The sequence below is a fragment of the Daucus carota genome, chromosome 8 (genome assembly GCF_001625215.2).
Source record: "Daucus carota subsp. sativus chromosome 8, DH1 v3.0, whole genome shotgun sequence".
NCBI classification, from domain to species: domain Eukaryota; kingdom Viridiplantae; phylum Streptophyta; class Magnoliopsida; order Apiales; family Apiaceae; genus Daucus; species Daucus carota.
The window spans coordinates 26,650,314-26,665,709 of NC_030388.2; the positions used below are offsets into that span (position 1 = coordinate 26,650,314).

The 15,396-nt window shown below is 34.2% G+C and overlaps 2 protein-coding genes across 3 annotated transcripts; both read left to right on the plus strand.

The window, feature by feature from the left end:
- Positions 1-1,697: 1,697 nt before the first annotated feature.
- On the plus strand, positions 1,698-5,896 carry LOC108199944 (folate-biopterin transporter 1, chloroplastic). Of its 2 annotated transcripts, XM_017367977.2 has the most exons (10): positions 1,698-1,987; positions 2,661-2,890; positions 3,129-3,193; positions 3,270-3,432; positions 4,164-4,312; positions 4,400-4,654; positions 4,786-4,954; positions 5,044-5,136; positions 5,248-5,514; positions 5,603-5,896. In XM_017367977.2, the coding sequence occupies exons 1-10, from the start codon at positions 1,747-1,749 to the stop codon at positions 5,606-5,608; spliced, it is 1,638 nt and encodes a 545-aa protein (XP_017223466.1). In that variant the 5' UTR covers positions 1,698-1,746; the 3' UTR covers positions 5,609-5,896. The 2 variants fall into 2 exon arrangements, with proteins under 2 accessions (XP_017223466.1, XP_017223465.1); XM_017367976.2 differs by having other exon boundaries at positions 1,699-1,987; positions 5,248-5,896.
- Positions 5,897-13,438: 7,542 nt separating this feature from the next.
- LOC108198935 (uncharacterized) lies at positions 13,439-14,183 on the plus strand. The gene has a single exon (XM_017366708.2). The coding sequence runs from the start codon at positions 13,664-13,666 to the stop codon at positions 14,027-14,029; it is 366 nt and encodes a 121-aa protein (XP_017222197.1). The 5' UTR covers positions 13,439-13,663; the 3' UTR covers positions 14,030-14,183.
- The last annotated feature ends 1,213 nt before the right edge of the window (positions 14,184-15,396 follow it).

A 15,396-nucleotide genomic window follows, 5' to 3' on the forward strand; every position in this document is an offset into this window, starting at 1 on the left:
AATTCAGATTTAAATAAATAATACGGATATTACACTAAGCTATCAGATACTGAAGTATATCAGATCCATGGTTTTGACATAACACCGTCGACTTGAAGGACATAACGCTCTAACATAACATTATGGATCTTTAAAAAAGCTGCTAAGTAGTCGCATGCCAAATAAAACGCAAACCAAACATTATAACAACCTTCAAGGCTAAATTTATGAAGGAATCTCAACATGCAAACAAATAAACTGGAAAAGTTGTATGGTGAGTTAAGTCTCTCCCTCTTCCCCTCCTCACTCTGGCTCTCGAACGCTATTTTAAATATATTTTATATAACATGATTTGATCTAACGTGAGTTCTACTTCTCTAAACCTAGGTTCAAAAATTAATAAATCACACTTTTTTTATTTTATATAAAATATACGGGCTTTTTGTTTTCAAGAAGCCGAAGCTGCTTTTTACTTTTATTTTTATTGACCCGTTTGTGTAAATAAATAAAAATAATTTTAAGAAGTTGAGAATGTTAGTTTCTCTCTCAGAGTTTCGGTTTACTTTCCAAACACTTTATTAACTTATTTACTTCTCACTTCTAGTCCATTATTTTACTTTAAACAAGAAGTCACTTTTTTAAGTTTGTCCAAACGGCCTCATAGTTTGCTCTTTTATTCACACTCTCAATTCCGATTCACCCTTAATATCAAGAAAAGGAACTATGTAGATATTTGCGTTTTCTATCAAATATCCACACAGTCTTTTTTTCTTGATATTAAGAGTGAATCGGATGGATCGAAATTAAGAATGTGAATAAGAGAGGAAAAAAGATCAAATCATGATATAAGAAAAATATTTAAAATATTCAAAACAACATTTAAGAGAGAGGAAGAGTATTAGAGACGTTTGGGTGAGTTTAAAATAAGTGCTTCTGGTTTAAAATAAATAAGTGGAGTAGAAGTTAGAAGCAAGATAAGAGTTACGAGTGATTAAAGTGTTTGGGAAATAAGAGAAACTCTGAAACAAAAGCTAGCATTCCTAACTTTTTATAAGTGTTTCTTGACATTTTACGCAAACGGTACGAATAAATGTTTCTAACTTATAAATCGAGGAGCCGGCTTAAAAGTGGCGCTAAACACCCACGTTATCTTCTTCCGAACTTACTTCGATAGCCTTTGGTTACGCGCGTTAATCACCCAGAACAGCAATATAACACAAATGATATTTATAAAATAAGTCAAGTAACAAATTTAAATACGGATCAAACAAAAAGTTATAAATATATGAGAGACCTATATTGATAAAATATTTAAATTATATATTAAATTATATGTTAACTCGTGCAACCGTGCACAACACAAGTTAAAATAATACTCTCTCCGTTTCAAATTAGATGTCCACTTTAAAAAAATTACACAGTTTAAGAAAAGTGGATGTTCACAAATTAATTGTATATGTGGAGTGATATTGATTTAGGAAATATAAATAAGAGATGACTTTAGAAATATGATTTTGCATTGAAAGTTGTAGTGGACAAGTAATTTGAAATAATTTTTTTTTTTAAAGTAGACATGTAAATTGAAACGAAGAGATTAAAAAATAAAATTTGAAAATTATAAATATGAAGTTCAAAATATAGATGGAAATTGCATGGCTTAAACAAACCGGGTCTGAATTAAATACACGGCCAGATAAGTACGGCTGAGAAAAACAAAGATAAATTTTGGTACTAAAAATATATCTAGACTAGGAGTACTAAATTATAATGGCTACGTGGACATCAACATCATCGTCATCATCTTCTGTTTCAAACAACTCTATTTTCTCATGCTTTTCTATCCCTCCCGTCTTTTCTCAGATCTGCCGGAGAAACTTCACCCCCTTCGCCGGACCTCGCAAAAAGCGCCGCCGCCCCCCGCCGGAAAACATGTCCGTCACCGTTCCTATTTCCCCGCCGGCGCCCCTTCTCTACGATGACGATGAGCCTTTTCTGGATTTCACAACTCGTAAGCTATTCAATTCATTTCTTTGGCTTGAATGTTGTGTGTGTTATTTATATGTATATTCATATATTTTTATGTTTTGATAATTTTCTTGTGATGAATGATGAATTTGTATGTTTTTAATTGAATATCTGAATTTAAAGATGAAATTAGCTGAGCCACACTTTGTAAAGTCCCTTTAAGTACAGTTATAGATATGATGAACACTATTCAATTTAATTTATAATGATTTGCAATGAAGCGCTACATGAGTTTGTTTATGAATTTTCGACTTAGAATTTATATAGATTCGTAATGGAGAGAAAAAGATTACAGTATTTTATATGACTATATCTACTTGTGAATAGTATTTACGAGTTTCGGCTCAATAATCAGAAATCTAGAGTCGATGAAATATCAGATTTAATGAGCTGGATCTGTTGGGGCATATGCTTTTTGATGTTCTTGATTAAGGGTACATATTATTGCAAGACTTAGATCTGAATTGCGCTTGGCCTTCAGCTGTCAACCATATAGTTTGGCGTCAGAGTGGCTTTAGTAAATGCTAACTTGGAAAGTACAGTACTTGTATACATAGATCGAAGATGGTGGAGTAATTTATTCTTCCTGTACGTAAGCAAGTCTGGGATATGAAGAACGTTTGCTACTTTCTAATCTAAAAGTGAAATGCCTGCAGGGAATAGGGATTTAATGACTGGACAAGTTGAAGTAGATGATACCACTCCCAGTAAAAATTTTCCACGCAGGAAAAAATATTCTCTCGGCCCTGTAAAATGCTTTGGTGTGGAATTGACCCCGGATAACATTGCAGTTGCTATGGTGTATTTTGTCCAAGGCGTCTTAGGGTTGTCAAGGCTTGCTGTTGGCTTTTACTTGAAAGATGATCTGCATCTAGATCCTGCAGAGGTATGTCATCTTCAGGGATTGTGTAGGTTGTGTTTTTGTTCCAAGGAAACTTACTGCTCATTTCTTGTTGACAGATTTTACAATATTGAGTCATATAGAACATGCTATCCTGTGGTAGTTTTACTCATATTTACATATTTGTAAAGTCTTTTTGTGAATCTGTCTCTTTTTAGACCAGAGATTACGTTTTTTGAACTCATATTCCTGCACGCTCACAAAGTTATTATACATGGATTAGACAGCCGTGATATCCGGGTTCTCGTCATTGCCATGGCTTATCAAGCCTATATACGGGTTTATCAGGTGCTTATTAATTCCTGTTCTTTCCATATATGTGTACATAACTTTAGTTAGTTAACAAATGGTTTTCCTTTCCCAGTGATTCAGTCCCACTATTTGGATATCGCCGAAGGTCATACCTGATTTTGTCAGGACTTTTAGGAGCCTTATCCTGGAGTCTGATGGCAACCCTTGTTGATGGAAAGTATGCTGCTGCTTTTTCAATACTCATGGGGTCTCTCTCTGTTGCCTTCTCAGATGTCGTAAGCTTATAACTTCACATTTAACACTATCTAATATGCGCTAAATGCTGTTTACATATAATATGTATTTCTTAAAGAAGCTGCACTAAATGCTCCCCCCCTTTCGGTTTCACCTTCTTTTATGTTTTTGCTAGTGTATAATATGACCTGGAAATTGGTTTTGGTTTGTTTAACAAATGGGTTATTTTCATCTTTGCTAGCACTGCCTAGCAGGCTCAAAGTGACAAAGGATAATTTGGCCCTTCTCTAAAGACCGTACTGTGGATATCATTTTGTTTTTTTCTCTCATAGGCGTAGCATATCTTAGCCTTCCAGTATTGGAACCATCTTCCATAGTGGCAGTACACACTAGGTGGCTCATAAAATGTTCATCTTTTATTAGTTGTAGTTGAGATCATAAATCTCGTAACTTGGTTGATTATCTCCAACAAATCTTTTTCTTCCTCCTAGTAGACCCTTACTAACATTCTCGCTTTCTCTTTCTCATGGATACAGACACATGTGCATACATAGTCACACACAAATGTTTGTGTGCGTGTCTTCATACATTCCCCCCCCCCCCCCCCCCCCCCCCCTAAATATGTGTCTTCATACTTATGGAAAAGAAAATAAAAATCATGGTTTCTGGAATATGACAACAAAACACTTGCTCTCTTGTGCTTTGTGATATTAGTAAAATGTGAGAATTATTGTGTCTTATATTGTCTGATGGAAAATGAAGCATATTTTAGGTTGTAGATTCAATGGTTGTAGAGAGGGCTCGTGGTGAGTCACAAAGCATGTCAGGATCTCTTCAGTCATTATGTTGGGGTTCGTCTGCTTTTGGTGGAATTGTGAGTGCGTACTTCAGTGGATCTTTAGTCGAAGCTTATGGTGTCAGGTATATGTTTGCTTATTCTCATTTACCATAATTTCCTAAAATGTTAATGCTCCTGGTCTCTTAAAAATCAAAATCTTCTTATTGCAGGTTTGTCTTTGGTGTTACTGCATTGCTTCCGTTGTTGACATCAGCAGTTGCAGTACTTGTAAAAGAGCAGCCTGTGATTGCCTCAGCATGGAGACAGAATAATAGTCTGGCTGATCCAGGCTTTCTTGATACCTTCAAAACTAGCATTGTGGAGTTGTGGAAAGCTGTCAGGCAACGAAGTGTATTCCTTCCAACTCTGTTTATCTTTCTGTGGCAGGCCACACCCCATTCGGAATCAGCCATGTTTTACTTTACGTATGTCTGCCTTTGCCTTCAACTAGCTTTGTACTTACTTTTCTGTGATATGGTTTGTGGTCAGTTTAAAATTCCAATCGCTAATAACCATTTATGTAGTATTTTTTGATAAACCTTGATATGTTTTACAGCACAAATAAACTTGGTTTCACCCCAGAGTTCTTAGGACGAGTCAAGCTTGTTACTTCAGTCGCTTCTCTTCTGGGTGTTGGACTATATAATGGTTTCCTGAAAAATGTTCCATTGCGGAAAATATTTCTCATAACAACTGTTTTTGGAACGGCTCTTGGGTTGACCCAGGTTATTTTTTTTAAAAAATATTTTTCCATTTAGGCGGAGAGATCTTTTATAGTTGTTCTTACTTGAACTTTATGGTTTCTCTATAATAGGTATTTCTTGTAATGGGAATAAATCGGCAATTCGGCATAAGCGATGAATGGTTTGCAATTGGGGATTCGTTGATTATTACAGTTCTTGGCCAAGTAATATATTTTTACATCAAGCTTCATTATCCTACTTTATAGTTTTTAATCTTTGAATGATTGATCACTCTGCTTCTTCTTTTGCATTACTTATTAGCAATTCTATTGCAGGCTTCGTTTATGCCCGTGCTTGTGCTAGCAGCGAGATTATGCCCAGAGGGGATGGAAGCAACACTTTTTGCAACTCTTATGTCTGTATCCAATGGAGGGAGTGTTCTAGGAGGTCTGCTTGGCGCTGGTCTTACTCAGTATTTGGGTGTTACAAAGGACAGGTTTGACAACTTGGCCTTACTGCTAATTCTTTGCAATTTGAGCTCCTTGTTACCTTTACCGCTACTCGGCCTCCTTCCACGTGATAATTCTGATGCAAATTCAAAGGTGAGTAATGATATCGCGATAAAATCTAACTGAATAGTGGCTCCTGTCTGCAACTGAGGCTAAGTTGTATACGTAATGCTAAAAACAGACTTGAAATACAATGAGTCAGAGAAAAAGGAAGATGGAGAATGTAGAATATCTCACAGCTTTATGGAAAAAAGGTGATTTTCAAGAGAAACAAAGAAGAGATACTGTTGTAAATATTCAACCTAGTTTTAAAGTTAAGGATGCCAGTTCCACACTACCTGTTGACTAAGGATGTAGTTGTACAAGAGTCAGCTACTATCCTAGAGATAGAATTTGTCGAGACTCGTGTAGGCCATCACTTGTAAATGATATAACATCACAAAGTTATAATACCTACAACATTTATTTTTGTTTCTTTTTGGAACTCTGCTCCTTTTTTCTCAGTCGTCCGGTATAATTTAAAAAATCCTTTTGAGATCTAAATGAGGACCTGTCATCAGGTTTTGATGTTGTAGAATTTACTATCAAGTGCATGAACTTTATCTTCACTAAATTTATTAACTTTGTCGCACAGTTTTCTTGTGTGTTGTTGCTTGAAACTTGAAAGGAGTGGAATTCTGTACAGATACATCTAACGAGCCTTACTACTGATACGATATTGCTTTAGACATTTTTTACATTGAAGGGATGATCATTTTATATGTAAATATGACCCTGTGGTATTTCTGGATATAATTAAAAACTCATTTCATAGATTCTGCAAGACCAAGAAGCCAATACTAAAGATTCAAAGTGTGGAGGAAATAATGTTCTGTTTGGTTAGGGGGAATAAATTTGGGTGGGAACGAAAGGAAATATATATGTAGCTATATATTCAGGATTCTGACTCCTTTTTTCTTGATTCACAAGAATCTGGACTAGAGCTAGGTTGCACAAATATGTAGACAGGTTCCAACTTCTACTCATATGATTCACAAACGCCATCATAACACTTTGTAGTCTCATCATTTTCAATGTACTCTATCACATCTTTACCTTTTGTTTTACCTTTAATTTTGTTCATAATTTTTCATTCCATTTTGTCCAACCAAACACAGTGCATCACACCCCTAAAAATAAGTTGTTATAGACATCAAACAGTCAAAACAATAGCGTAAGAAATGACAAATCAAGCCAAAATGTTTTGTAGAAACATAAAACGCTTCTAGTGGGAATTAAACTCGAGATAGGTCTCGTTTGGATAAGAATAAGCACCAACACAGATTACTTGAATTAAACTAGTATTTTATTAATTTTCTTGAAGTCAATATTATTAATTCGCAAATCATCAGAAAGTTCCAAGGGGTGGCCTATCTCTATGCCCTGCCCATGGGCCTTTTTGCTGGGGAGAATTCTGGGGCTCCCTTGCGTTTCTAGCAGGGGACTGAACTGAATATGCAAATTTAGCATGCTGAATTTAAGTTTGCTAGTTACTAGCAGGTGTAATAGCCTGGAATGGAAAAGAGATTTGATTGAGTTTTTTGTGAAATTTTAGGGAATTTCTGTGCATTTCGCTGGATGAAAGGACAAAGTGTACAGAGCTATGTACGAGCACATCGCCATTTCAAATGGCGTAGTGCATGGCCGACTTGTTCGCATGCACTTCACCATGTTTAAAGGCGTGGACCAGTACTTTAAATCTAAATTTTGAATAGTTTGCTGATTCTCAACCACAGACATCCTATCTTATCTCATCAGCCATTATATGTCATATTTCCACTCTTTCATTTCACTCTGAAATGTTCGCAGCATTTCTTAAATTTCTTCTTCAACATTCTGCATGAAGTTTGGACAATATATAAGCTCATATAAGTTTGATACCTTATAGAAGCTTTTTCAACCTTGTAAATATTGTCCAAACTTTAAGAAAAATGTCAAAGAAGAAAATTTGAGAAATGCAGTGAAGAGCTTGGAGTGAAATGAAAGAATGGAAATATGACATATTGGCTGATGAGGTAAGATAAGATGGATATCTATTGAGAATTGGCACATTTCTCAAAATTTTGATTTGACGTGCTACTCCTCGCCTTTAAACATAGCTAAGTGCCTGCGAACAAGTCAGCCATACACTTCACCGTTTGAAATGGTGATTGGCTCGTAGATAGCAGCTGTTGCACACTTTGTTGTTTTATATGGTGAAATTCCCTGAAATTTCACAAGCTCAATCAAGTCTCTTCACCATTCCAGGTGTAATATTATTACACCTGCTAGTTTTGCAAACTTAAGTTCAGCCTTGCTAGATTTGCAAATTCAATTCACTCCCATGCTAGAAATGCAAGGTAGCCGAGTTTTGGTCACTTCGTTTAAAAAGGTTCAATATGAAGCAGAATCAAGTTGTTGGTATGAACATGTTGTCTACTTGTATAGCGTACTGGGCCAACATCGCTAATTCCTTACATTAGTAAAATTACTGGAAGTTTGATTGCCACAGGCATAAATCTCAGAATTTTTCTGATATTGTGGAATTCTGGTGTTTTAATGCACTTATAAAGAACAAGTAGTAAATATAGCTATTTTATGCAGGGTGGAGGATTTCCTTAACTTTAACATGGAGCAATATTAATGAAGTCTATAATCTTTTAGCAAAATCCAATCCTCACATCATTATTATGATTATAGTAGCTGTAGTTGAGATACTAGATAATATCTAGGGCTACAACCTCAACAGGTTGAAAGTAAATCAACCAAAACTAGGTCATCTATACAGATGCAGTGACGCGAATACATGCTAATGTAATAATCCCATTGCATTCATCCATCTCTAATTCATATTTGCTGTAAAAACCTCTCTCTAATTAGTTTTATTAGTAGTTGAGTTGTATATGAACATTGTATCACTTAAGATATAAAAAAAACCTCTCATGCGGCGTTATGCTAAGCTTTTGCAATGATTTTTATCTTTGTGGGCTGTTTTTATATATGACATCATGGAACACACTACACAGTCCTTGCCTTTTTGCTTAATTCTGGAACAATTGATGTGAAGGTTTATGTCATTTGTCAGCTGTTATTGATAGAAGTTGTTGGGATATTATTGGCCACAAATGCCAGGGATTTAGTTAATTGGATAGGGAAACACTTCGTTTTACCTGAAGGGGACTTGAGCTACAGCAACTAGGGTAGGCTAGTCCTTCCTCTCCCAAAAATGGAGTGGACCTGCACAAAACCCACAATCACATGCAAATGTCATTTATCTTAGTCCTTTCTCCTTGGAAAGGGCAAATTCTGAATATATGGTCTTTAATCATAAACCACATCCCTCCGGAAGGGGACCTTTTCTGCAAAAACCTTACATATTAACATGGTGAATATAAACTCAGATAACCTAGTTCAGGAGTGATTAGTACCCATTCTAACCACATGTATAGGTTGAGATTTTGTGCTATTTAGAACTTGGAAGCCTCAATAACAAAAAGAAAGTTAAGCTAGGATGTAGAGTGGGTGCCTACAAATCAAACTTGTATTAGAAAGAGATACGCTAAAAAAGTTCTTTCTTGAGACCTATGGTTTCACTTAGAAGCCAGATTTGAAAAGCGGTCCTCTGTAGAAGTTCTGTAAAAATCATAACTGGAATTTATGGTGCAAGTGACAAAATATCATTTTAGTATTGTACTTGCACCTAAGTTGAACAAATGAGTAAAACCGAATCTTTTTCAAGTTCCTTCTCTTAATCTCTTTACCTGTTCCACTCGCTCTTCCATTGTGTGTTGGTGCATTGCTAGAGAGCTATAATGCGCTAAATATGGCAAAAGTTTTTGTTTTTTTTACACAATAATCTATGTTCTATTAGTTCTCTTTTCTTGCTCATTCTGAATGTTTAGTGGCACAAAAATATGTCATGGTATGTAAGTTGTAGCACTTGTATCACTCGCTAATATAGCTACAATTGTATTGCTCGCTAAATATGAAGTGAAGTATTAAAAGGACAAATCATATACTCAGGCTTACTAAATAGCACATAACTTTGCACTAGATTTGTGTGCTCCATCTGGTTCTGCACTATCTTCACCATATGACAAGTGATTGGAATTGTTGCTTTAACTAGTTCCTCTCTTTACATATCTATATCTATATATATGTGTATTATTATATTTTGTGTGTGTTTGTGTTTTGCCAAACTATCTTCATTGCCTGGATGAGTTATCTGGATTCTTTGGTGTTTTAGGCAAGAGACCCAGGTCCCAATATCTGTTGTATGAGGATGTTAGAAACAAAAATTTAATTGTTAACCTAACTATCGCTGATGTGTAAATGTGTAATAGGTTAGAATACAAACTATAAGAAAAACCGATAATAATATTCAGGGAAGTTTACAGCCATTATTGCCAACTACTACGTAACAGCTCTGCTTATAATTACAAAGCATTATTTATTGCTGATTGCCTTGTCATTTTAAATCTTGGCATAGTAGATGTAAATTATTGAAGGGTGTGAACATCCTTGTTTGCTAGTTCCAACTTTATATCCATTATCCACACGGAGGGTTAATAATACTTCAGCTCTTGATAAGGGAGTATAATCTGATAATCAAGCAGAGTTTTTGGCAATAATCGCCATATATGTGGCAATTAGTGTAATAACTTATTGCTCTGTTTCAATTATCTTGTCATGTTATTAATAAAAATATATAGATGTGTGTTGAATTGAAGGTCTGGTGTTCTGGGAGTGAGAAAGTGGTTGTGTGGGGTAGAGAAGAATCTATAGTTGTAAGGTAAAAACAATTGGAGTGCATGTGGGATGTCTTGTGAGAAAATATTGTATAGACTCTCCAACTCCCTAATTAGGTTTTTAATGTAGTTGCTTATGATAATAGTGTACTAGAAAACAAGACCTCCATGTGCAAATCATTGAACCTTTGAACAATGAATCTTGAACTATAACCATGTACAAATGATTATGCACAAGAAGTTTAGTGGTAAACCAATATTTAATCGGATTTGGTTAGCTAAACCCCATCATGAAAAACAGAAGATAATTCCAGAGAGGCTGTAGATTAGTTTATACCAAGAATTTATAGTCAAGCTCTTATATTTAATTATCTTTCACCTGTCTGACCAAGTGGCTGACCTGTCTGGCAGACTTGGTGCTTCAAGAGCCTGCAGGTCTGTTGTTTTTAACATACATGTATTTAATTAACCTAGTATAGAGCACAGTATGTTTCTTTATTTTTACAATCTTACTATCATAGTTTTACCGGATTTTTAGAAACATAACATCGACAGTTCTACTCCTTCAGCAGGGGTAAGCTATGTGTACATTTACCCTCTTCAGATCCTACTTTCGAGGGGCATAATAAGTTTGGTTTGGTCTGGTTTCTTGAATTCCTGTACAGAAGTTCTGTTTTAATTTTCATGTTCTGGCAATATTAACGTAACGTAGACAAATGCATGAACAAAGGATACTAGTCTATAGATCCTACTGATTTAGTAATGCTTGAAGGCAGAAAGAAATGTGATGTTTAAGTCTATGCAACTGCCTGTAGCTCACCAGACAAGAACTCACATGTTCTGAGGCTAAAGAAGGTGAGTACAAAATTTTATTGAATTCTTGAGCAAGGACTTGAACATGTTATATGGTGAACACACATAAGTTGAGTATCCCCACATGCTAGGCCATGGTCTGTCTGGGGGACCAATAATCCAAAGCTTTGGAGTGTACACTTTTAGTTTTCTAACAACATTTTTCCAACTCTTGATCTAGACCACTTCATTGCTTCAACTGCCTAGGCTTATCCACACATGATATTTGTACATGTTTGCTAATATTGTATCAGGGCTTCAAAGATCAGTTCATTTGATTATGTGTCAGGAAATGTCTTGGTTTGCTAAGATTTCGAAACTATGGTTGTGATGAAACTGTCTTTCCAGGTGTCTGTGTGTTAGTTTATCAATTCTGGGATTAGCTGCGCAATTAAGCATTACATGTTTGGCTAATTGCTTAAACTGTTCTTGAGATAAGCTTAGTTATTTCTGGATGTGTCCTACATGTGGGTTATAGATTGCTTAAAGGTGTCAAGTGGTTTTCATCAAAAGTGTACATTATTAACAAAATTATGTTGCAAGGCTGCGTAATGTCTAAGATTTCCAACCAGCTATAATGCGCCAATAGTTTATTCACATTATTGAGTAGCTCAATTTTGTAATCACACATTTTAAGACTATAAGCTGGATCGGAGCAGGCTTGTCTCGGCTTAAAATTGGCTTAAAATTAGAGATAAGTATGAGTTAGTTTGAGATATTTTTTTTAGTGATTTGATTTTTTAAAAAAATCATAAAATTACCATAAATCACAACTTATTTATAATATATTTTTATTTTTATATTTCTAATAATTTGTAATTTATTAAAAAATTAAAATTATCCAAACATATATTTTAAGTTTCTAGTTAATTATAATCGAGTGGTTAAGTGTTTATCCTCTGTTGGTGTCTTGAACTCGACTCTGACTTAGCCCGAGAATATCTCAGAACAAATACTCAAATTATAAGGTTACAAGTCATATTAGTTTTAAAAAAAAAGTTGTAATTTAACGTGGTTTAATGCTTCAAAGATGAAGTCATTTGCAGATTTTTTCGGTTATTAGTATATTTTGATATTTAATTCGTCGAAGTTTCAAAATCCTTGCGAACGGAAATTAATATCTCAAGTTTCTACTAAAGCATAGAGTTGTGGGAAGAAAGTGACAGAACACTCGGAAATCTAATAACATGTAGGCTCTAAATGGGATATTATTTAATGTGACCCTCGTCACTTATGAGATGGATTATCATTTCCCCTCCAATCTGCCTTGCCACCTTTAATTTCTTCTGAACTTTGGTTACTTTAATTGGTAGTTTGAAAATCTTCAAGTATGGGACAAGATTATGTAAAATCCGAATTCGACACCAATAATATTAGATTAAAATTTTAGAACTTCCTAGCGATGGAAATGTCTTGGTTGCTGTGGAAGTTTTGGATAATTAAACTACTTGCAGAATGGGTATGCAATATTTAATTGCTAGTAATTGCTTAGAGCCTTCAACTTGTTTCTAAATGCAGCAAGATGACAAATTGTTATACAATCCAAATAAATAAATTGACAAGTTTTCTAATTACATTCGCAAGTTGAACCACGGATCGGATCAAAAATAACATGTATGCATCAGAGTTGATTGATGTATAATTGTAGCCCGACTATTCCTGAGGTTAAATTATAGATGAGTTTGTATTAGTAGATTGATATCTGTAGAATATTTGATTATCTACCAACTATTACAATATATATTTGAGATTTTTTTTTATAACTGATGCTTGAATACGTCGAAAATGAGTATTTTTCTTTTTTTTTTTGAAACAAAATGAGTATTTTTCTAATATTTTTTGACATGAGGATTAAACTGTCACTTGCGCTATCGAATTACGCTCAAATATTTAAAGATTTAGTGTTAATAGATTTGAGTAACTCGCTTCCGAGTGCTGGGATTTTATTCAAAAAAAGACATGAAAATTTATTTAATTAAAATGATATAACACTAATATAAAAAGACTTAAAATGTATTCTAAACAGAATTCTAAAAATTAATAATTAATCATAATTAATCATCGATTAAATCGTGTTCCATCTTATTAATCCTTATTCCGTGTCGATTAAATTCGATTTACATTTTTTATCGCATCAATTTAAAGAGAAGCCTGATGAAAACTAGATAAAGGAAGATAGATACAAAGTTATGTCAACGAAAGATAACCGCAGAAAGGCCTAACATAAAGAAATAAACAATGAAAATTACATAAAAAGGCCAAAACCATAATTTACAACAAAAAATTCCAGAGAAAAAGTCAAAAGTAAAGAATCCAATTCATAACCTCCTTTTTAAAAATGAAAAAACAATTTTCATTATAATGATTTGACAAGGGCCCCCAACCATATTGTCTCAATTTCCACTCCCCCATGTCCCCCCTTAGAACATGGATGAAATTATGGTAGATGTCCACACTACTATATAAGACCTCCCTCTCTGTAAACCCTCTCATACATCACACACCAAATTTACTCTAATTTCCACCATTCTACATTTTATTCTTGCTACCCTATTTTTAGGCTACAACTTTTTGATCACTTGATCCCCATAAGGCCATTCCACATTTAGAGTGAGAAAACAAGAATGGAGATTGAATTGGTCAAGTGTGAGTGTTGTGGCCTTAAAGAAGATTGTACTCAGGATTACATTAATGAAGTGAAGTCGAAATTCGAAGGCAAATGGCTATGCGGATTGTGCTCAGAAGCTGTGAGAGATGAGCTGAGCAGAGGGAACTCCAAGGCATTTGATGTGGAGGACGCTATGAAAGCACACATGTCGTTTTGTGGAAGATATAAATCAAATCCGGCTATTCGGGTGGCTGATGGGATGAGACAGATGCTACGTAGACGGTCTGACATGTCGTCAGGCTCGTCGGGTTCTTCAAAAAAGTATTCGAGATCATCCAGCACCTCGCAAGTAGGAGATGATTCTTCCTTCTCTTATTACTAGCTAGAAAAATGGTAAGGAATGATGAGATGACCCTGTTGTTGAAATAAGCTGACTGAAAAATGAAATATAAGAGCTTTTTCTGGCTTTCATGCAACTTGTTTTGTACATAGGATGTTTATTTCAATGCAAGCTTAATGTTATCAAGTTTCAAATTCTTATTGTCTCCTTGTTGATATCTGATGTTATGATTTCATAATTGCTCTGTTTTTGATTGTTCTTCTGTTTCTCTGATTACAGAATTTGCAGATTAGTAACATGTTGAAGGCTTATTTACCAAAGTCAACTGTTAAAACTAAATGATAGAGTATAATTACACGTTTTAGGGGTCATTGCTTTCACTAAAGGATGTTATTAGTATAACCAAATGCATTATTACTTGTTGAGACCACAAGTGAAAGTGTTTTAAGGAATAAATAAAAGGTGTCGAATGATAAGAAAAGGTTTGCTTAAATTAGTGGGTTCTTTAATATTATCATCAACGCTCCTGATAGCATGTTCGATACGGATTCAAATTACTTACTTATAGATATAACTAGTGAATAAAGCCGCGCTTCGCGGCGGCGTTATTAATTTTTTACAAATTTTTAATATGAATTATTATTAGAATTGGATAAAAATTAAGAGTCATCTTCACGTTAAACTTATCACTAATAAAAAATATTCTAATTAATATAAATATTTGTTTAAGTGGCCACTTGTTAAAGACAATATTAATAAAAAAAATTATTTGAACCGCCCTTCAAGACAATATTAATCAATAATTATGATAAAATTAAATATAATAATGTAGATAAAAATTAATTTGAGCCGCTCTCTCGCCGAACACAATACTAATAAAAAAAATTATAATATAAATATTAGTTTTAGTCAACCTACCATCAACACACAATATTAATAAAAAATTATTAGTTTTTGGATGAAAATTATTTTAGGACGTGGTCCCGTTTTAAAAATATATATATTATAACTTAGATAATAAAATTATTTTAGCCGTATCCCGTCAAACATAATACTAATAGAAAATTTATTATTATTTAGATAAAAATTAATTTGGGCCGCCCTCCCCTGAAGCACAATACTAATCAAGAATCATTTACATTATGATAAAATTATAATTATAATCGAATAAATATATCCAATTTCATAAATTACAGATATCATATTTTTCTTAAGTCCTATTTCTTAACTGTTTAGAATTATGGGGCCGTTTGGGTTAGCTTAAAAGAAGTGACTTCTTGCTTATAGTAAAGAAGTGGAGTACAAGTGAGAAGTAAATAAGTTAATAAAGTGTTTGGAAAAAAAGCAGAAACTGTGAGAGAGAAGCTAGCATTCTCAGCTTCTTAAAAGTGCTTCTACTTCTTTGCACA